At 44.0% G+C, this 22,591-nt stretch overlaps 5 protein-coding genes across 6 annotated transcripts; 1 reads left to right on the forward strand and 4 right to left on the reverse strand.

Moving 5' to 3' along the window:
* Positions 1-201: 201 nt before the first annotated feature.
* LOC6616200 (activating signal cointegrator 1 complex subunit 2 homolog) lies at positions 202-1,534 on the reverse strand. Its single transcript, XM_002040529.2, has 2 exons — positions 1,217-1,534; positions 202-1,161 (listed from the first exon to the last, which is right to left on the reverse strand). The coding sequence occupies exons 1-2, from the start codon at positions 1,368-1,370 to the stop codon at positions 455-457; spliced, it is 861 nt and encodes a 286-aa protein (XP_002040565.2). The 5' UTR covers positions 1,371-1,534; the 3' UTR covers positions 202-454.
* A 2,067-nt stretch (positions 1,535-3,601) lies between these two features.
* On the reverse strand, positions 3,602-4,862 carry LOC6616201. Its single transcript, XM_002040530.2, has one exon. The coding sequence runs from the start codon at positions 4,831-4,833 to the stop codon at positions 3,838-3,840; it is 996 nt and encodes a 331-aa protein (XP_002040566.2). The 5' UTR covers positions 4,834-4,862; the 3' UTR covers positions 3,602-3,837.
* Positions 4,863-10,644: 5,782 nt separating this feature from the next.
* On the reverse strand, positions 10,645-11,870 carry LOC6616202 (myb-like protein Q). 2 transcript variants are annotated; one of them, XM_002040531.2, is made up of 2 exons: positions 11,755-11,870; positions 10,645-11,672 (listed from the first exon to the last, which is right to left on the reverse strand). In XM_002040531.2, exons 1-2 carry the CDS (start codon positions 11,834-11,836, stop codon positions 10,792-10,794), a joined length of 963 nt encoding a protein of 320 aa, XP_002040567.1. In that variant the 5' UTR covers positions 11,837-11,870; the 3' UTR covers positions 10,645-10,791. The 2 variants fall into 2 exon arrangements, with proteins under 2 accessions (XP_002040567.1, XP_032582082.1); XM_032726191.1 differs by having other exon boundaries at positions 11,762-11,868.
* Positions 11,871-13,331: 1,461 nt separating this feature from the next.
* On the reverse strand, positions 13,332-14,104 carry LOC6616203 (cell wall protein DAN4). The gene has a single exon (XM_032725988.1). It carries the CDS (start codon positions 14,058-14,060, stop codon positions 13,440-13,442), a length of 621 nt encoding a protein of 206 aa, XP_032581879.1. The 5' UTR covers positions 14,061-14,104; the 3' UTR covers positions 13,332-13,439.
* A 5,905-nt stretch (positions 14,105-20,009) lies between these two features.
* On the forward strand, positions 20,010-22,387 carry LOC6616205 (E3 ubiquitin-protein ligase KCMF1). The gene is made up of 2 exons (XM_032725239.1): positions 20,010-21,533; positions 21,586-22,387. Exons 1-2 carry the CDS (start codon positions 21,507-21,509, stop codon positions 22,039-22,041), a joined length of 483 nt encoding a protein of 160 aa, XP_032581130.1. The 5' UTR covers positions 20,010-21,506; the 3' UTR covers positions 22,042-22,387.
* Positions 22,388-22,591: the final 204 nt, after the last annotated feature.

A 22,591-nucleotide genomic window follows, 5' to 3' on the forward strand; every position in this document is an offset into this window, starting at 1 on the left:
CGTAAAATATGGCAAAATGAAATTTTAAACCACTTCAAGATATTCCATTATTTGTCAGCACACCTTTGTTCTCTGCTCTTCGAGTGAAGAGTTACGCCAAAATGTCGCTGAAATTTAAATTAAAGCAATAGAAATGTACTTAATTAAACCCGAAGCTTGTACAATGTTGCATAAACTGGGCAATAAATAAACAAAAACTTTAAGACTTAAACTTTCTTCTTATTCAAGTAATCTTCTTGAAATCTTTGTTTTATTTAGCCATTATTTTTTGCCTGAAAAGTAAGAGAAAAATATAAACAATTGGCCACTTTCGATTTACTTGTGATGCACATAAGCTGTTCTATATTTTGTTTATACAATTTCAATGATCATTGCTGAATCTGGTTGCTACCATGTTTGTTATTGCACTTAAAAAAATTTAAAAAAAAAGAATGTATTGCTACCAATGGCTAAGTTAGTTGGCGATTTGGAAGCGCCGCCAGATGCGCTGCAATCGAGAATCGGAGGTGGACTGACCAGCAGCTTGGGATTGGCTTCGATCTTGATGGTAGGGTTCGATGAAGTTGACCGCGTGTTCCGAGTTGCGTTGCTGATTCGCTGCTTGGTTTTTGTTGAGCTTCCTCTTCTGATGCCGCTTCTTTTTCTGGGGATGCTTGTGGACCCGTCGATGTGTCTTCTTCACCAAGTTCTTCTTTCTATTATTCAACTGCACGCTCTTCAGATTGAACTTCTTCGACCATTGCAATGGCTTCTGTGGCTGTTTGTGTGACACCATGTCCTGCGGCTCCTCCTCGCCATCCGGGAGATCCAGGCGATCCTCGAGCGCCCTGCCAGTCATTGTGGTCACTACAGTTCCCTGGGCCTCATCGTCATCCTGCGGCTGCTGGCGTTGCACACTCTCCTGCAGGGAGCGACCCATACTGTTGGACGTGGGTGTGGTTGTAGTCGTTGTTGAGGTGGTTGTCGTGGGCGAGCCAGTGGGCGTGGTCGTTGTGGTTGTGGTCGATGGCTGTGTGATAACGATCACATTGTCACTGGGCGGTTGCTGAAAGAGGCCGCGCATCATCATGAACTTCTTCATCAAATCTCGACCAGATCCCACATCCTGCGGCGCCGGACTGCCGGAGGCATTGCGTCCCTGCAGCTTTGGCAAGCGGTAAGCTGATTTGCAGAAATATGAGTCAATCATTAGCTACCATTAATATCACTCACTTACCGCTTCTGCGCGCTTCGCAGTTGGCCAAAATCGCCAGAAGGACGACGAGAAGTGCGAATAAGTTCTGGAGGATCTGCATGCTGACGTGGTTCCTTGGGCAATGCTGGAAATGGGATTGAAGAGCTACGTTCTTATAGCACCTAGCACCTATCATCCGGTGCAATTAAAAATTTCACCCTCCTCAGAAAGAAGGGAGTGACACATCTTGCGTGATGCCCCGATGACATGCAATTATTTGGGGGCCTAAAACGGGAAGTCGATGTCGGGTCTTGATGGGGAAAGTCTCCGATATACAGACCTACTGAATATGCTCAGGCAAACTGAGGTCTTCTCTCCGACCGCCGGACAGTAAATCAAATCTAATAAACTCGACAATAAACATGCGTTCGCATAAATCTGCACTGGCCAAAGGGGAAAAACTCGAAGGCAAAGATATTCCAGGCTGTATAAATAAATAAACGAACTCATGTCTGCCCGCCAAAAAAATACACATTCGTTCAGAACAATAAGGTAAACTCCCGGCAATCCTATACCATTATGTAATAAAATTGTAATAATTTTGAGAAATAATCTATTGAAATAATGTGTGGTATTTTTGATTACAAATGCTAAGAATATTTATATGCATACACTTAATGAATTGATTGTAAGTTAAACTTAAAGTTTGCTTTAGCTGAGCTTTTAAATATAAATAAAATGTCCCCTAATTTTGCGAGCTCGATTGTACAGAATTCATTTGCTTGCACATACATATTTATATTACACGACCAGTATCTGTGCCATAATGTGGCTTTCTCGGAGGATAGTGTCGAGTGCGTGAGCCGCACCAGCAGGCAAATAACTTTGGCATAATTCACTTAAATCTTTTTGTTTTAATCTTGAAAAGTGTTTCCCACAAAACTCTCGCCAGCACGCACACGCAGAGCTTTCTGACAGGCGAGAGATACGGAGTACAGCAAGCAAGATACAAAGCACAAGATACAATATACAATATACAAAGATACTTGTCTACGTGAGTTGGTGCGATTTCCTCGGCCCTCAGCTTTAACACACCCGTCTGGCAAAATGTTTTTCCGTAATCATCCGGAGTGTTGTGTCAATAGCTCGACGTTCCATCCAAGTTCGTATCTACTATTATCGTTATTATTTCTACTGTAACACTTGTGGTCAAGTGGAAGTGCGCGTTTAAAAATGTACAAAATGTTCAGACAGCTTCAAAAACAAGTTTCGTAGCTCATATTCATTGCAGACATTGTACTTGCACAGATAGTTTATCCCTTAAATGTGCGGAAAAACTTTGGCCAGTACAGTAGTACTTTGGCCAGTAGCAGTACAGTAACCAATTAAATTCGTTGCACTTATATTGGGATATTTTACATATTAAAATAAGTGAAGAAGCTATTTTTATACATTAATCCGCAATGCTGATGGGAAAATTAAAAATTGTTTTTGTTTTTTTATTTTTATTTTGCTTTGCTTAAATTTCATTTATTTTGCCTGGCCAATCAATAATTTATATTGGTGCTCGTGTTTCTGAGCGTTTTATATTCTGAGGGAATTCCTCCAGCTTTGGTTATTATTTTGCTTGCATTTCTGATTAAATATCTTTGAGGGTCTGAGGTCTGTGGCCCTCAGAAGTGGAAGCCAGACGATGTTCGGCATAAAATTCAATTATAGAATTTTCTATTAACTTAAAAGCTTCTTATATTTATTTAATTTGTTATTGTGTCTCAGTCAGGTTTTAGGACTGTGCGAAATGTGGGCGGTAGGTCTACATCTATCTGTTGTAGTTGTTATTATTGATTTTCTTGACAGTTGGAGAGCCCAGAATGTTGCCATCAATTAGACACACATACAGAAATACGGGGAAACGGGGGATGGGAATGGAAAACGTCTGCTATTTGCCATTTTGCCGTTTGGGTTTTTCTTCATTTCCTCCGCAAACATTTGTCAGATAATTTGGCATAACCCTCTCTTCCCACGTTCCCATCAGGGTCCATATTCCTGACTGATTGAATTGTCTTAGCAGCAAATGAAAATTGATCTCTTTAGCGCATCTATTTCATTGGGTTTTCCTTTTCAAAAACTTTCTCCTTCCGAGCTCATGTAAAATGCTTATGGGTAATAAGTGAAGCTCTGCTGGAAAATTGAAAAGTTTTCCCTCTGGCCAATGGAAAAACTTATCAACTTAATGATATTGGGCTGAGGAGTTTCGCGAAAAGAGGTCTGCATTTTTGCACTTCCTGTGTTTTTTACACACAAATGGGAGCACATAAATAGTTGCAGCCCATCAAATTATCATATATTTGAAAGTTGTCGCATTAAAGGAACAAAAAATAGGTGATGTATTCATCATTGATTTATTTTTCAAGCACTGCATTTTAAACCCAGCTGTAGTAGTATAAATTACAACTTGGATTAGTTGGGGTGATTATATTGTAAGTAATTGATTCCAACTTAGTCACTCAGCTGAGTTTGGATTCCAGGGTGTTAGATAGAAAACGAGAATATAACCATCAACCTTTAATCTTTCTCATTTCATTTTATTTCTGGTTCGTAAAAAAAAAATTAAAATCTAATGGTCATTATGGTCATGTTGATCTGGTATCTTGGTCCGCCTATTACTTCCTGACGTACTGCACCCGGCGAATATTCTGGGCCAGTGTCTGCAGTGGTCGCCTCCTGACCAAAGGACGTTGTCGCAGCCGCTGGCCAAGAATTCCGAAGCCGGGTGAATCGGCGACCGAGTGACCAGAACCTGCGACCTCTTGGCCTCCGTCATTGGGACTCTCGTCGAGTACTTCCAGTTCGGGGCCCAAGCCCAAGGCGGATATGTCGTCGTCCTCCAGCTGATCATCCTGCTCCCTGATGGACGGTGGTGGAGGGGGAGCAACCGACGTGGGATCACCGACAAGCTGCCGGAGCATGCGAAGATTCATTGGGACATACCTCACCTCGTTGCCAACGGTGATTGGCACCAAGGGGACGCCCGGCAGACTATAGCCCCCATTGGAGCCGCTCAAACCCAAATCTCCGCCGTAGAAAGCCGCCTCGTTCCAGCGGAGGAACTCCGGATAAGACATCGAAGATCCGTCGTCCTGCCGCTTACGGAAATACTGCATTGGCAATCCGGCCGGGTACGCGATTGGCGTCCGGATAAACTCCGAGGTTCGAGTGCCCGTAGTGGTTGGGCTTGCAGGAGTGCTCACAAAACTGTTGTTGTTAGTGTTGTTGGCAGCGCCCCCACCGGTGATCACCACCACGGTGGTGCCGCCGCCGCGTCCAAAGAATCTGCCCTCATTGTTCCGGCCCTGACCACGCTGGGCAATCTGGGCGGGAGTCAGTCCACTGGTCAACAGGACCACCTGCTGCAGATCATCCGCCTGCTGTCCACCGGGACTCATATCATCCAGACTCACAGAGAACGCACGCGGCTCGGGAATCTCCTGGGACTTTTCCTGCGGCTCTGGGAAATTGAACGTCCCAAGTAGATCGTTCCAAGACATCGGAACGACGTAGGTCCTAGTCGCCTGCCGCGGCGCGGTCCTGGCCAGGCTAATGCCCAAAAGGACGAGCAAGAGGAGGAACCAGGAGTAAGTCTTCGGTGGAGGCTGCATTTTGCTTTGGCTGGCGGTGGAAACTGTGAATGGTGAGCAGCAGCTTTTTGGCTTTTATAGCTCCAGTTCGTTGGGCGGTCCTAATGAGGCACCATTTATTCGCGAGCTTATCACTGATTTTTCGCGATTAAATCCATTAATCTCTCTTCGTTCCGACTTGTTCTTGACTCGACTCTCGCACCGTATCTCTTCTTGCCCGTCTGGGACTCTTGTTAGTTTTGGCCAAGAGCTGATGTTAATTACACGTACCGCGGATAAGGCAAATTAATGGGGCACGTGGAGTGTTTCTGTAACGCGCAGATTGTTCAATAAGTTTTGGGTAAATAAAATATTTAAGTAGCTGAAAAGCGAATATGTCGAACTAGGTCATAGTTCATGCTGGTGCCGCACTTAGTCCGAAAAACGGAATTTTATTTGCTAATAAATTTATTAGAATTTAATTGCTTTGCCTAAGTGAAGAAATAAAATATGAATGCATTTATCAGTCTGTTTGGTTATCAATTGAATGGCTGGTGCTTTCATTGGTTGGGTTTATTAAATGCATTAAATGCTCCTCGTTTTCTCTGCTTTGACAGTCGGCAATATGCATTTTAGAGTACATTTCTCCATAAGTTCTTTATGTGCACTCTCATTTTGCTTAATGCAACACAAATAAATATTCTGCTGCACTTATTTTCGGGCATTTTCATGCTTGCAGTAACTTGCCACCTCGCCCGTCTCTTTCGCGCAGCAGCTGGCCGTCTCTTTCTTAAAGCTGTCTGTCCGTCTCTTTCCAACAACTGTGTGTTTGTGGCCCTGTGTTTGTGTTTGGCCCAATGTGTCAAAGTCATCTTGGTAAAAAGTTAGCTTTTTATTATTTTGTTGGCACTTTTTTAACGCCGCTTTTGGCTGCATCTTCTTATATTTTTATTTTTCTTTCCTCCTTGTTTTCAGTTCTTGCCTCCTTTAGTTCTTCTTCTTTTTCCTCTACTTCCTGGTCAGATGCTCCAGTTATTTTAAGGGCAGAGCGAAATATTATACTCGTAGTGTTACAAAAAATATAAAATAAATGTATATATAGAGTGGTGCAGACTTGAAACAGTAAACTATTAAATATACTGAACGTTTGTTCCAACGAATCATTCATAGTATGGCCACACAGTTCAGTGTTCTCTTTGCGGAGAAATCACTGTACCGAGCAAGAAATGGAAAATGTGGGTGGAGAAGCCTGGACTTCGGTGGGTTAAAAATGTAAGGCCATAAGGCGATTTTAGCGAATTTACTTTTGCCTGATGGCTTTTCCGGCAATAAAAATTTAAGTCGATTTTATGTTGCAGGTTGACGGGGAAGCTTTTTTAGCGGGCTTAGGGGGGAGATTTTTGGCCTAGAAGAACTCTTCGCAAAGTTGCAGTTGCCTTTTTCAAATTTTTTATTTGCCAAAATTACACACAAAGTTTCATTTCTCTGGCGATTTTGTTGTGTAAGGTCTGCGAGTCACACGAAAGAGATAGCGACAGTCAGCTGGAAAGGGATGGCCATAAAATGGGGCAAGGGAGACGGGGAGAGCAAACTGCTCAGAGTTAATGGCATCGTCAAAAAATTGGAAAGGTTTATTTAAATTTCAACTTGTTTCGAAAACGTTTAAAAAGTTTTGCGCTACTAACTGACTGCAGATAACACAAAAGTCGCCCCACCCCCCACTCCTACTTCAACCCCTTTGCCAACCCCAACAGCCACTTATTTTCCGACTTCTTCGGCGGCAAAGAAAACTCCACCCCTTTTTCCTGTCCCGAGGCCAAGTTAAAACAACTGACAAAAAGTTGTTGCCTCCGAATGGCAACGAATCAAAGGGGAAATTGTGTAATGGAAATTCTGGGCTGGGGGAAAAAACGAGTGCGGGATAACCAAAACGAAGGCCGTGACAAAATTAGCACAAAATATATTTTATTTCCCAGCCAGACAAGTTGGCACCAAATTGGAAAGAATCAGCCGAGATGGCAACAAAACGTTTGCTCTGTGGAGGGGGGATTAGTCTAGGGAGGATTATGGCCACTCCTAGAGTGCCTGTATTAAATTAATTCATTCAACTAAGTAGTATATTTCAATCCCGGTTTAAGGTATGCCCCTGGTTTATTCTACTTTTCCGGCCATTGCTTCATTTTTTTGGTCCGCCAATGAATCTGTCAGTTTTTCAAATACCCCAATGCCATTGTGCAAAGTTTCGAGTGGCAGCCACTAATATTGACAGCGCACAAATGTAGAACAAGGGGGTTGGTGCCGCCGGGGGGGAGGTGGTGCTGCAGGTGGGTGGTGGTACTCCACTGGGTGGTGGTGATGTGGAAACGTGCTCAGGCACGTCTTCTACTTAACTTTGTTAAACACAAATCCTTTGGGCAAAGAGTTGCTCCGTCCTTCTCTTTTGGGCCACGCACACGCATTAGGAGCCAGTGGGTGATGGGTGGTGGGCGGATGTTTGGTGCTCGGGGGGCGTGGCCGGTGGATAGACCAGCAGACATAATCGCATAAAGATAAAACAGTTTAACGGTCGCATTGTACAAAAGCAAGTAATGGTTTTTTGGGACGCAAGAGAGGAGTACAAAACCATTCAATTGACCTCCTGCTGATTTTCATGGACGGCAACGGGGTGGAGCGGTTGTTACCAGAAAACTCAGACTACACAAACAAAGATGGCCAACGGCGCTCGTCGCAGAATAATCTGTCAATTATTTAAATCGCCTGGCAAAAATCTTTGCCAGGTTTTCAGATCAGCAGGGAAAGCCATCGGGGTGGCACCCAAAATGGATATTTATGCTACTTTGTTCATAATGAAAGGGCACTGAAGGAAACGATTGGGCTGCGCCAATTATTAAATGTGAAATACCCAGTTCACCTTTAAGTTACCAAAACCTTCATGTGTACTTTTTAGCAGGCCAAGTACGCGCACTTTAGATCTACCACAAATATTTGCTGTGGGTGCTGATAATCATTATCATTATAAGTATAAGTACTTTTTCTGCAGACTGCGAACTGTTTTTCGGGATATAGAAAACCCTGGCTTAGGGTTGTCAGGCGCTCTGCCAGGGTCAAAGTTCGTTCTAGTGCCGAATCGAAATCGAAACTCAAAGCGCCGAAACGCGAAATGTTAAATGTGAAATGGGCGCAAATTAAAATAATAAATCCGCCAAATTAAACACGGAACTCGTTAAGGCCGGGGTGTCCGCGGGATGTCGGGAAGGACCTTTTGTATCCTGCTGATGGCGGCTTCTTTTGACGTCGTCATTAGCAGCATTTACACGTCGCTCAGGGATAATAAGTAACCGGGCCAAGTGCGAAATAAAGAAAGCGGAAGAGCAGACGCAGAAGCAGACGCCTGCGAAGACTGACACAAATTAAACTGAAATTAGTTGCAACTCACTTCGGAGCACTGTGGATGGGGGTCAACTCTGCTGCTGTCTCTCTGGCTGCTTATTTTGGCCATTGTCGAGCACCGAAAAATAAAAGTGGGGCGAAAGAACGCGGACCCAATGACTGGGCTAATGAGAAATGTCTGTTGGGGAAGACCCAGCAAAAGGGCGCAACACTAAGTATTCAGACATGCTGATGGCAACCCTCAAATGGGTGTAGAGTTGCCAACGCATGCCTCTTAACAAAATAATACAACAAACTAAACTGCAAGGTTTGCCATTTTGAATGCATTCATCAATTAAATTGAATCGCTGCTTTGGCATTTTCCCCAAGCACTTGACAACTCCTTGATTGGCCGAAAGGGGCGCCACATCCGCCTGATCAATGTTAATTGACCGAAAATTGTTTTTGCCGTTGACCGCGACGATGTGGGGCTTAAATGCCTCCTGCAGTCGCCGTTTATGACTTGGCCATTGTCCTCGGCCACCGCAAGAGCCATCCTTTCCCTCAAATGCAGCCACGCCCCCTTAAAAATGCCGCCCGGCATTCTGCGGCGACTGGTGCTGCTGTTGATTTTGCTGCTACCACTGCAGCAGCGGCAGTAACTGCAGTTCCAGCTGCATCTGCGGCTCGCTCGCTCAACTGCCACAGTCAGCGATAAAACCACAAAACAGCAACAGCCATAAGGACACAGTGGGCGGGACGGGGCTGGGCTCGAAAGGGGTGGGGCATCGAAGACAGGGGCGTGCAAGAACAATGAGGTGATAAACTTGCAGGCTCAACGCATGACAGCGATACCCACCAGCAACAGCAACAACAACGGCGGCGACAACGTCACATTTTGATGGCTCCTTGGAGAGGTGGCAACCCTCTGCTGGAAGGCGGCTGCACTGGGAGAAATGAATGATGAAAAGAAGAATTATTTATTTCATCAGTTTATGGGGAAGAGTGTGTTACTCATCGGTGAATTAATCTGCTGATTCCAAAGCATAGTTGTATATTACTATATAATATATATATAGCATAAAAGGGTATTTAATTTGTAAGCAGCTCCCTTTCTCAAAGTTTTCTTTTGCATCAGCCACAGTTTTTCTCCAAGTGTAAGTGCGCAAGCCGGCAAGTGCAGCCATCCTTTCTCCGCGCGTTGTGTGCATGCAAACAACAAAGGAAAATCAGCAACAGCAGTCGGTTGGGGGCGATGTCATAGTCCGCTCCCTAACCGCCCCAACCCCTCTCCCCATGCCCACCTTAGCCAGTCCTTAACCACCCCACCTCCCCCCCACAACCCCTCGTTTTGTGCACTGGATTTTTTCACTGCTGCTCTTTAACGTGTTTCAAAAGAAAGTTGGTTGACTTTTGAATGACTTTCTTGCCGCGCTTGGCTCGCAGCACTCTCGCCCCCGCCTCCACACCTGCCACGCCCCTCCTGCACTGGCACACCCGCTGCCGCCCAAAGCTCCCCGCCCGGCGCCCTCCGCCCCCCGTGTTGTTGTTTGTTTTATGTGTTAAGTGCGCTGGGCCCAAGCGCGCAAATTTCTTCGTGTAACTGATGCTGACGTTGACATCGCAGCCCCAAGCGACCCCTTCATTTTTACCCTCCGAAAAACCCCAGAATTATATATATATATATATATAGATATATAGCTCTTACGTACACACATACATATATCTGAATGCAAGGGGGTGTGTGCGCACAGTCGAGTCGAAAATCTAGTTACAATTAAAGTGACAAGCTGGCAACGCCGAACACAAAGTCGGTCCCCAAATTCAAACAAACTGCGGTCGCTTTGATCGTGCTCATGCGAGAGTGATTAAAAAATAAGAAACAGGGGGGAGATTTAAGAAGATGTCCCATAGAATGAACCCTTGCCTTTTAATATTAGTACTTGATTTGTATGGAGTACTTATGCGTAGTTATACGAATGCAATCCCTGCCATGTGCTGATGGGGTTATTCATTGCTGGAAAAGGGTTTATTTTTAAACCGAAAATTCACATCACTTCCATGCTGATATGCTGATAGCATGCATTTTTTGCCAGCTCTTCCACTTTTTAAGGGGCTATACATACATATAAGCGAAATTGAAACTTTTGCGGGCTTAATTACCAGAAGATTGGAATGTTTACACCAAACCCTTCGCCATATGACATTCGATATTTGGATAAACAGACTCGATAGTTGTAGAAACAATACTGAAAAATTATCATATTTTCTAGTGTTATCTCCAGTTCATGTGGATCCGATAGAGGCACCTATTGCGATTCCAGTGAATTTAAGTTATTCTCGGACTCAAGCTGCCCGTCCTAGCCACCTACTAACTGCCCGCCATCTCCTTCTCATCGTGGACTGCACTTGTTTTAATTACTGCCCCGTGTTGATACCCCAGGACCAAAAAGACCAACTCAAAGTGAATTTTCCATTTGGGGCTTTCGTTTGTATGTTGCTTTCGTTTCTTGTTGTTGCTGTTGTTGCTTTATTCGGGGAGTTTGTGTGTTCAGAGGTCGTAGGTCGTAGATTGTGGGCCGTGTGCGGTGGGTAGCTTAACCCATTTCCTAGCCCCATTTCTTAACCCATTCAGATGTTGCCGTCGTGAAGGCGACGACGCTGCTGCTGCTGCTGTCGATTGATATTTCTGTTCGGTCGGCGACGGCGTTGTTGTTGCTGCTGCTGACGGCGGTGTTGCTGCTGTCGCTGCTTGTTGTTGTTGTTGTTGAGGCGTCGCCTGTTGTAGTTGTTGCCAGGGCGACGACGTCTCTGCTGCTGGCGGTTCAGGTTGTTGTTGTTGTTGCGGTTTCGACGACGACGCATGCTGTTGTTGCCGTTGCCGTTGCGGCGTCGCTGCTGCAACTTCTGTTGCTGCTGTCGCCGACGGCGTTGCTGCTGCAGCCTTTGCTGCTGCTGCTGCTGCTGCGGACGACGGCGACGTCGGCGATTGTTCTGCTGACCCCTGCGATGGTTTGGCTGCACGGACTGCTGGTCCTGGTCCTGCTCCTGCTCCTGATCCTGACTATCAGCTGCGTCCTGCTGCTGCTGCTGCTCCTGTTGCATGTCCTGCGATTGCTGTTCGCCTTCGCCATCGGCATGGTTTTTCTCAGTGGTGAGCTCGACGCGATCCTTCTTCAAGGGCTTGACCTCGCCCACGCGCACATTCTTGACCTGGTCACAGGGCACATCGCTGTAGATCACCACGTTGCCGTAGTTGCAGACAATTTGGTCCTGATCCGCCTGGCGACCCTCGATGGAGCCAATGGAGCCCCGTTTGTCCTCAATCTCGTAGATGTTTCCGGACTTGGTGATGAAACCGGTGACCTGCAGCGGCTTGCTGCCATTGCTCTTCGGAGCTTCCGGGAGCGGCACTTTCTTTGGCGGAGCATTCACTATCATGGGCTTCGTGGGCTTGACCTCCATTTTGGGTGGAGCACTCGTGGAGCTCGTCAGCGGCGCCACCGTTTGACCTTTGGCATCACGGAAACAAAAAATGGGGAGACACATTCATAAGCCATCAAGTTACAAACAAAACAGGGCAAAAAAATTTACCGCTCACCAGGGAGAGGTCGCTGGAAAGGGCCGTGGCCCAAATCAGGACCAAGATCATCCCGAATCCCTTGCCGCACATCATTATCTCTTAGCTCTTGTTCGCTTCTCGATCGACTGAATCGCATTTCCAGCTGCGATCCCGGGTTATATTAACTCTGTGGCTAACGGCATTTCGACCAGAATCATTTCTCGGCCTCTTTCGCTTGGGATTTTTGCATAATTAAGTCTGCGAGTTCAAAGCGTGTCAGGCGGAGAATGGTTAGGAGCGACCCATTTAGCCAGGGCGTACACTGTCCCAAAATCATTCCCAGTTTGTTGGGCAAAGAAAAAAAGTATGTGATGGTTTCTAGGGGGCTTTCTACGATGTATGTACCAGTTTTTAAATTAATATGTTCATTTTAAAATAAACATAGCAACGCAGCTATGATTTCTTTCAGTTATCTAGTGGTAATTCCTACACTTGCCGCCACTTTCCCCTCCCCGTCGAGCAGAGTTCAATGGCTCAAACTAATTAGCATTCATATTTCTTCTTCGATTTTCGCCGCTGTCCAAAAATTCTCGTCTCTTTGCGCTTGCTTTTCTCATATGTTGATTATGCAAATTGCTTTCTTGGTCGGCAGTCCGCATTTTCAAATTGACCTCAAGCCAAAGCTGGCCAACAGTAAAAGAGGTTCAGCTATGCAGAAAAGCAAAAAAGAAAAACATAGAGAATACTGAAACGTGTTTACTCGAAGATCCAAGCAAGTCGAATTAAATATAAAGTTGTGTTTCGTGTTAATTTTATTTCCTCCGTGCGAGAACTGCCGTTGTAAAATTGGCTGTTACAGCGTTAGATTTGTGGGTCTTAAAAAACGGGTCTGGTTTTATTTTATTTTATTATTAATTATTATTTTATTATTATTTTATTAAGCTCGAAGCTTGGCGGATGGGTGTTTTGGAAATAATAATTAATCTTAATATACTTGTTTGCCAAGGTAAAAAGTTAAGCGCGACTTGTATCTAACGCAACAAATAAATAAATTGGCTTAATCAGGGAAGCAAAAGCACACACAGATATGCATATGCATATGCAATTGATGCTACAAAAAATAGACTTTCTCCTTCCGCAAAATATGAATAAAAAACTTTTCCCCTTTTGAACGATTTATTTTGACGTATGCAGTGCTAATGTACAGGCAAATAAAGCTGAAATCGATTACAAATCAAATTTGTTTGTACTTTCTACTATTTCGTTGCTTACTCGTTGGAATAGAAACGAAAAAAGGGAAAATCTAAACAAATTTGATTAGATTTATTCGATTTTATTCAGATAGCTGCCGGTCTTTCACGTGCTCATCCCATGTTTAAATCCATATTCGAAAATCTACGACAAAAATGAATACTTTTGTATGTTTGTATGTTTTATACAGCATATGAGTTCATTAGGCCAGTACAAAGCATAAGATACGCTTTTAGTTGAATCGATCTAGATAATACTATGCTAACAACTTCCTCATTTTCTGCAAATATCATCTTTGATAAGGAAAATGTTATATTATAGAAGTTCGTACGTATACAAATGAAGTAAGGACATGTGCTTTTTATTTAAAGATCCATTTTATTGGCATACTTTTTGATAAATAATATAAAGCACACTAAAAACAAAGAAAAAAAATGTAAAAAAAAAATATATATTTATTGGCACATTAGTTCTTCTGCTTTTGGTTGTAGTTTTTCAAGGCCTCGGTCAGTTCCGATAGTGCCGATTTCTGGGCCTTCTCCTGCTTGCGCTCTTGCTGCTTCTTCAACTGCTTGCACAGTTTCTTCAACTGCTTGCGCTCCTTCTTCGCCGACTTCTTCTCGCCACTGTCGTCCTCTTCGGACGAGGAAGATCCGCCCCGCTTCTTCCGGCGGCTCAACTCGGCACATTGTTGCAGCAGTTTGGCGGCCTCATCATCATCGGGTTTTGGAGTGGTGGTCGTAGTAGTGGTTGTGGTGGTGCTGGGAGTGGTGCTGGGGGTGGTGCTGGGGGTGGTGCTGGGGGTGGTGCTGGGGGTGGTGCTGGGGGTGGTGCTTGGGGTGGTGCTGGGAGTGGTGCTTGTGGTGGTCGTACTGGCAGTTGTGGACTCTGATTTAGGCTTTTCCGTTGTCGTCGTCGTCGTCGTAGTGGTTGTAGACGACTCTTCGGGCTTCGGAGTGGTGGTGGTGGTGGTGGTGGTGGTGGTTGAGGTGGTGGTGCTCGGCGTAGTGCTCTCCTGTGGCCTGGCCAGAATCGAGGAGCAGCTGGCCACCAGCAGCAGGCCGAAAAACAGTGTGGAAGCGCGCATTTTCGTCTGATTTGGTTTCCCTCGACTAGACAACTAAATGGAGATCATCGCCTGGCGTTTGTTTATATAGACGGCACTTAGCGCGTTTCGAGCCCCAGACTGCTGCCCCGCCTCCTCTGCCCCCACCCCTTGCATAGGATGGGCGTAGACGGTCCGACTGGTTTTTGGGCTGGCCGATAGAAAAACGTCTATAAATTGTCATTATACATTGAAATTTTTTCAAGCAATTCTGTAGTTTTCGGGGGTTTTTTGGTGATACCCAACTGTGCAAGCTACCGAGTCCATAGATATTTTGAAAAACTTGCAAAATAATGTGAATAATGTGTGTAATACGTTTTACTTTATATTAATGTGGTAGTAGTAATATTTTAAAATAATAATCGTAATATATACAGCTAGTTGTAAACTATCATATAATTGTTTCAAGATATTATCCAGTTTGTTTATTCATACCCATCGATTCGTAGACATCCGACCAATTTTGTGCAGGGTATACAACTAATATATACATATTTATGCATATGTTTATATGTACCGAGACGCTGACCAAAAGTAATGTGTGTAAATATAAACATTTTTTCGTGTAGTTTTCGTTGGTCATTAGCGCTTTCTGAGAATTGGCTGGATTTATAAACAAATTATTCTCGCCTTATCAAGCGTTTATTATACTTTTGTATCATATGGGCTTCACATGCTTGCAACAACAATGCGATACCCTTACTCACATTTATCAAAATTAATACTTTGGATATTTTGACTTTTGTTATTAAACAGGTTTTGAATTGGCCTAGGGCGTTTAATATTATTTTGTGTTATTGATTACTCGGGTAAAACTTTGTTCAAATTATCATTTTTTGGTTTGATGATTTTCTAGAGTCCAGGGTACACTTCGGTGCGAATTCGTTTTCTTGGTTTGAGCATCGAGTTTCCTTTGTTTATACGTTTGCACATTTGAGTATGCCTTTTTTCGCATTGCGGCTGGCTCATAATGCCGCTAATTGTTTATCAATTACACTTGTTAATTGTTTAATGCGACTGCAAAGTGACGCCTGGAGTTGTGGAACGGTTGGTGGACGGGGAGGGGCGGTGGTGAGACGAAGTCAGAGGTCGCTGGCTATCATACAAATTGCAACATTTATCCGCACACCTGATACCTGATATAACGTAGCCGATTACTTGCTCATTTTTTGCTCGCCATATTATTTTTGTCTGTTTGCAATTTGTACAAGTAATTGAATAAAAAACGCACTGCGAAAAACAAGTAATTAATAAAGGACCCGCGAAAGAAGCGAAAGTAGGCGTTCATGGGTGATGGGTGGCATGATGGTTTCGCCCTGAGTGGCGGCCTTGGGCGGCCTTCGATGGGTGGGGGGGTCAGCAACCACAGCGTAATCAGTGTTGCCAACATTTCTCCAGGGGTACGGGGTTGTAAAATAGCGCAAAAGGCCAAGTTTTCCGCAATTTGAATTAAAAAATGTACAGGTGTGCAGGTTTGACGGGAAAAGAGCCGAAGTGACAACAGTGCGCGTAATCCATATGTAGCAATTTAAATGCAACAGAGAGAATATGTTAATTGCGTGTGAAACCGCTGCGCGGAGTCTCGTCGCCACCTGCTATATGCATATTCCTTTATTTATTACTTATTATAATTATAATTTATTTCACGCTATACTGTTTTTTTTTTTTTTTTTGATTTTTGATCGACTCCATCTGCTTTTTCGGCTATTTGTTTTTCATTAGCTGAACTTATATTTATTCGGCTTGCTTAAGCTTAACAAACAAACTACTGCACATTTAATAAAGGCCTTCTGTTAAATGGCTACGCTTGATATATGCTTATTTTGATTTAAAATTGAAAATTCGAAACAGGTTTTAGCATCGGGCTTAGTGCATATTAAGCTTCAACTATAATTTTCCTCTGAATTCAGCTGCTGCCCCTCATTAGGGAACTTGCAAGTTTGGATATCTGATCCCCTCAGATAGAAATTCCAGGAACTCGAAAGTTCCATAACCATTCAAGCAATAGACAATTACCCAGTTTAACTTTGACTGAAGAGTCAGTCATGCCGGAAACTTGGAGTAGCTGCCTTCTTCAACTTGTTGTGTCTTACCGCTGGCTGCCTGGCCCGACTATCTGCAGATGGGACCTCCTTTGCCGGCCAGAAATTATCATCATAAGCGCCCACGTAATGAGGAAGTTAACCAAAACGAAGCCAAGTTGGCAAAGTCTCCAAGTCAAGTGCATTTGCAACTCAAACGTGCAACCCTCCACTCGATCCTATCTTTTGGCTCTATGCTAATTTTAGCCTACCTCTTTTCGTCTTTTCGTCCTTTTGTCCTACCAAATACCAAATAATAGTATTACGCATACGAACATTGCGCATACGCCCTGTGCAACTGCTCCTGTGCGCTGCGAATCGCTGAATGCGACGAGTCCCAAAAATCCGAGACCCAGTTGGTGGGTCACGTCCCAAAACGGGTTCTAAATATTTTTAGAACACCTTGCCGAATCGAAAACCGAGTGGAAATTCCGAAGGACCATTTGCAGGACAAGCGCAGGCGCCGGCAGAGGCAGCGACGTCGGCAGAGTAAGAGTTAACAGCAGTGTTAACAGAGTGGGAACAGTTTTTCCACACAGTCCGCAAAGAAAATCAGGGGGTGGTGCACCCTTGTGTTTACTTTTATTTTGCCAATGCGTGTGGCATGCTCAACGGCCCTTGGTGTTGCCACAAAAAACGAGAAATATTCTGGAAAATAGGGAAGCACTGCATCTTCAGGTGCAGATTTTTTTTTTTTTACCAACATACAACCTACAACCCGCAAAATGCCAAATGCATTTCAATTGCTTGCAGTTCTCGTTGCACTTCATTAAACTCACTGTCGAAATTCAACAGGCAACGAAGGGTGGTGGTGGCTTGCACTGGCTGGGTGCATGCAGTACGACCACGTGACCTTCACACAACTACATGAACGCGGGGATTGGGGTTAGAGTCATCACGTATTTTCAACTAAGCCCCACATAAAGTACCAGAAATTCACTTTTTATACCTGAGATTTTTTTTCTTTGAGTTTTTAGTGAAAAATTTGTTAGAAGTAGTATAAGCAAATTTTATTAATTACTTCTCGCAAAAAATATATCCATATTGAATTCATAGTTAACAAGCGTAATTTGCCACTAGTGTTGTTATTGTCAAAATTAAACAATATTTTTTCTACAAAAACCAATGATAACGAAAAATCGGAAATACAAAAAAATTATAAAAATAGGCTTATATCATCAAAACTAGGCTAAAAATGGGCACAATATTAAATAAAATAACGTTTCATGTAAATTTTTAACAATACTAACGATCCCTACCACTTTTTGGCGATCTTTGAAAAATTTTTTTTTTTTTTTTGCAATTTTACATTTTTAATCATCATCAAAATGTAAAAAAAATTGTCAAAAATTAAAATTTTTAAATTTAATTACCAATCGATTTGGAACTCAATTACGAAGTCAAAGTTCTATAGCATTCCATATTTCGACCATTATTTCCAAAGATGTGGTAAAAATTCCGAAATATCGCATCTCGATGAGCATTTTCCTCAAATAATCAGATAAGATCATGTTATATCCATATATCTCCCCCCATTTTGCTGTGGCTCCTGAAAGCATTTGCAAAGTCCATTGGCTTGTGCCATTTACGGTAAATGGCAGGGGGAAATACGACTCACCTGCTGGGGCCAGAGGAATTTTCCATCCCAAACACGCCTGATGCATTTTCAGGCTTTTCCCCCTTTCATTTTGGTGCATACTTTGAGCCATTTGACAAAAACTCCGATGAGCTGGGACCAATTCCATACCTTGATGAGACGCAATCCGGACCACTTATGTGGGTTGGAAAAAGCGCTGGAAAGGCGGAGGGAAGCCTGTTGGAAGAGCACGGAGCACGGTAGGCTTAGTTTGAGAAGTAATCGAATGCTATAATTTCCATTAAACTGATTTCCCACGAGCAGCTGCAAGTCAAGCCAGCAAATGTTGCAATGTTGATGACCGCCTTTCCCGGTTTTCCCGGGGTGTGGGTGGAAAAGTGGGGGGAGGGAGGTACTGGAGCCTACAGTTAATGGCCACATGCATAAAAACCTGCAGCCAACGGAAACCCGAAGAGGACACAGCTCAAAGGGAAAAAAGGAGGAGAGCTGGCCTGGGAAATTCATGATGGGGGCGGCAGGAAAACCGGACAGGTCGGCAAATGCATCCAGTGCTTCTCTCCCAGGACCTCTGGCCAAAAGTCACGAGTCTCAAGCTTCGGAATGAAAAGCAAATTAAATTAAACTACCAATAATACCAATTTTCTGCTGCGGGCAAATTTCAAGAACTGAAACCAGCCAGCATAAATAATAAGAGAATAATTTATTTGGACAACAATCATAACGATATTTAATTGAATCCACTAGCAAAATAAGTTGCTATTTTCCGATTTAAGTAAAATGTTATCTTGAAAATCTTCATTTCGCACAGACTTTGTGACTTTGTTGTTAAACACAAAATTTATTACTGTTCAAAGAGCTGCGGAAAATAAAAGCCCCATAAATAAAATACCAAAAATGCTTGTCAAATGGCCTAAAAAATACCCGACATTAAACATGCATTGAAATCAATCATCAAGATGGCAAATGGTTAAAATCCGCTTAGGTTCTCAGTTCGTTTTCGCCACCGCCGGCGATCGCCACGCCCCACGCCCCACCACCCAACCGCAACCGCCCCACGGCTCCTTCAGCCACGGAGAGGAGAAGAGTGCACCCGCTACCACGACTCGAGACATAAACAAAATAACCCAACACTGCCCCACTCAAGTGTCTTGTGTTTATAAGCGGCGAACAAAGGAGCCAGGTCTGCGGAGAGTTGGAATCTGTGCGGGCAGTCTTATCACCGCCGGTCAGTCGTCGCCCGTGGTGTACTGAGGGCACTCCAAGTCCAAGGACTCCTCGTCTTGCTCCGGGCACTCCTGTCCACCTGTCCACCTGTCCACCTGTCCTCCAGATTCCGATTCGGTGGCCGGTCCTGTTCCCACCGCTCACCTAAGCCGCTTTGTGCACGCATGGTAAGAGGCAAATCGGACTAAGCCACAGCTGCTGCTGCTTTAAATTCTTTGGGCCGTCTGGCTGGCACACCGAGAGAAAATCTAGCCTCGACGAGTGCACCCAATATTAAAAATGCATTCGGCTGAATGGAATCGATCTCTCAGTGTGTGACTTGTGCTGGGCGGAGAGAAAGGGGAAAGCGGGAAAACGAAACCATGGCTGGGAAAATACAGCGACGACTGTCACCTGCGACTTATGCAAATCAGCAAACGACCAAACAGCTGAAAATAATTTTCCACATTTCCGTTACAAATAAAAAGCAATTCACTTTGCTAATATGGCCACACAGGCAAAGACTCATCCGGAATAGAAATGCCGATTTTCCGAGGGTGCGGGAAAGCGTGGAAAAGCGGTGGGCAAACTAACTGCGTTCCGCATACGCAGACCATGCAAAAGTTTGTGCACGCAACGCAATAATTTTGTTGCACAGTGTATGCCCTTTAACCGGGTAGGGTTGCTTGATTTTTTAATTAAACTAGAAAAGTATTCATCACATATTAGCAATGGAAAAGCATTATCATATTGATGTTGATCTACAGTGGCAATAAAAACACATTTTTCATAAAGTTGATAACGTAATTGAAGTTCAATAAATAAGCAAACAAACACTCATGGCTGTCGCCTAGAAATCAATATATCAGACAATTCAGATATTTATATAACATATAGTTTTTGGAGAGAGTATTTCCCTCAACGAGTTGGTGCCCCTCGGTCTTGGGATATTTCCATAAGCTGCCGCTTACCAACTCGCTAGATGTTTCTTTTTCGCATTTGTTGGATGTCAGTTAGTCAGTCAGTCAGTCGAGCAGTCGAGTCGAGTAGTCAAGTGGCAGGAGCAGGAGCAGGAGCAGGAGTAGTGCCATTTGCAAGTCCTTAAATGCCTTTGCAGCTCGTCATTGTCGTTGGCATTGTGGCTGCACTTGCTGCCCCCCTTCGGGGCGCCCCAGCCAGTGCCGCCGGCTTTAAGCCAGCCAGCCAGCCCCCTTTTGGCCATGTTCCGTGTCGCTGGCATTGTCAATGCTTTCGACTTCCTTCCGCTGTGGCCAACAAATTCGAGCCGCGCATGCAGGCCGCGCAAACATAATCATCATTATTGCAGCAATCAGCATATTTGGCAGGCTTAAAGGCAGCCGCTGTCCTGCGGGAAAAACACGGAAGCATTGTGCATTTTCCCCGCTCATACGAACATATATCGTGCCCCCGGTGTTCCGCAGTGTACCCCTTTTGCTCTGCGTTAAGTTGTGTGGTTATGCTTAATATGCGTCATTAAAATGGTTGTTGTTTTTACCGCACCGCAGCGGCTAAACTGCAAAAAAAATATGGTACCAAAAGAAAAGGACTGCAAAAGGGGAGCTAAAATATTATATATATATATATAAATATTCTTGGAGATCAGTGTCTTGAATAACTTAGCCATATGCTATCATCAGAAAGTTACTTGGTCACCGGAAGAAGGATATACTTATGGAGTGACATATACACAAAAATTTCAGTTGCAGTGTATCAGCCGGGGGTCGAATGCAAGTGCGTGGGCAGGCCTTAGGCCCATCACCTGAACTCACCTAAAAAACACAGCCAGCCAACACACGTGCATTATGCAAATATCAAATATATTGCCCAGTGCATGCGATAAGAATCCATTGCGCAAAAATTAATTAGTCAATTTGCATGAAATTTATGTACAAAGCGCGAACAAACGAAACCAAAACGAGCCAACAGGCGGCATTTCAAGGAGTTGGAGTGTGGATTTGGGGATAAACATATATCTGACTCGAATCGGTTGAAGTCTTGCCACAGGCCACACTGTGCAACAAACATTTTTGAATGGTTTCATATTATAAATTTAAAAGCAAGCAAGAAAAAGTAGCATTCGCAATATTGTACTCATATTTTTGATACTAGATTCGTGTCTATCGTAATAAGCAACACTTATTAAACAGGAATCGTAATCGCAAGTTATTCTTTAGCAGTCTTTACCTGAATAGTGTTCTTTTGTACTTCTCACATAGAGTAGTAGCTTTTAAAATATTGTACTTGCTAGTCTCGATTCATATATATCGTATTAACTAAAACTTATTAATCGGGAATCGGTTTCGGAAGTATTTTTATGGTCACATCACAGTCGCTTTTGTGTGAATAGTGTTCCTTTTTTTGCGAAGACTAGCTTTTCCAGTATTGCTACCCTCGACTCGTGTTTATCGATAAACCAACACTGATTAACCAACACTGAAAACCAACACACTAAACAATTATTTTGTGCAGTCATTTTCAGTCGTCCTCACCTGAATAATTGTTGAAGTGCTCTGTTTTGATTTTGAAATGGTACATTACCGCACACATGAACCTGTAAGCGAATGGATATAAGTGAGTGATATATACAAATTTACTGAAATTCCAGAGTGGTTCGCCACCGATGCCCCTTCTCCGCCAGATCGGGCACACGTCGGGTCACTGTAATGTGCGCTGCGACGGCTGCGGCAACAGCAGGATGACCTTCTATCGCTACAAGTGCCTGCGCTGCCTGGACTACGACCTTTGCTCCGTCTGCAAGGAAAATGGGGTCTCGAACGGGTTGCACCTTCTGGAGCACCCGCTCCAGTGCCTAATGGATCGTGATGCCCTTGAGCTGCATTTCGCCGGCGAGCCGATTCCGATTTTGTGCGCCGACAGCTTCACGTGCCCTGTGTGCGGCGAAATGGGGTTTTCCGTGGAGGATCTGAAGACGCACTGCCAAGAGAACCATATCATGGCGCACACAGTCGTTATTTGCCCGGTCTGCGCGGCGGTCCCATTGTCGCAACCGAGACATATCGATCACATTACCAATCACTTGATGTTCTCGCCATCGCATTGATCTGCAGTCGATCCCTTGATGATCTCTCCATAGCACCGCTCTCCAGTCGATCCCTTCGCCGATTCCGAAGATTGGGATTAGCCATAAATCCTTCGCATCAGGATGACCAAGAAGCACTCCACAACATTAGGCGTTTGCAGATTTTACAACACACCAAAAACCACACAAAAACAAAAAAACAAGCATTTGTACCGCTAAGGAATTCGCATGCGGAATCAAATGGTTCCTTTATTCGTTTGATAAGGAATGACAAATGTTAAAAAAACTAAAAAAAACACACAAAAAAACACAAAACTCACAAAAAAAAAAACAAAAGGCCGAGCACTTGCATCGCCACGCAATTTGCATACAGAATTAAAGAGTTCGTTTTTTCGTTTGATTATGAATAACGAATATGGAGAAAACTATGCATTATCTTTACTAAGTTCGAATCAAGCTTCAATTCCTCGCAGCTGCAGCCTCAATTAATTAGAAGGGCTCTCTGGGGCTGGAATAGCCCCATTTCCCACCCAGACGCCCATGGTAAGGTATTACTTGCTACTCGGGTCTG

The sequence above is a fragment of the Drosophila sechellia genome, chromosome X, assembly GCF_004382195.2.
Source record: "Drosophila sechellia strain sech25 chromosome X, ASM438219v1, whole genome shotgun sequence".
NCBI lineage: Eukaryota > Metazoa > Arthropoda > Insecta > Diptera > Drosophilidae > Drosophila > Drosophila sechellia.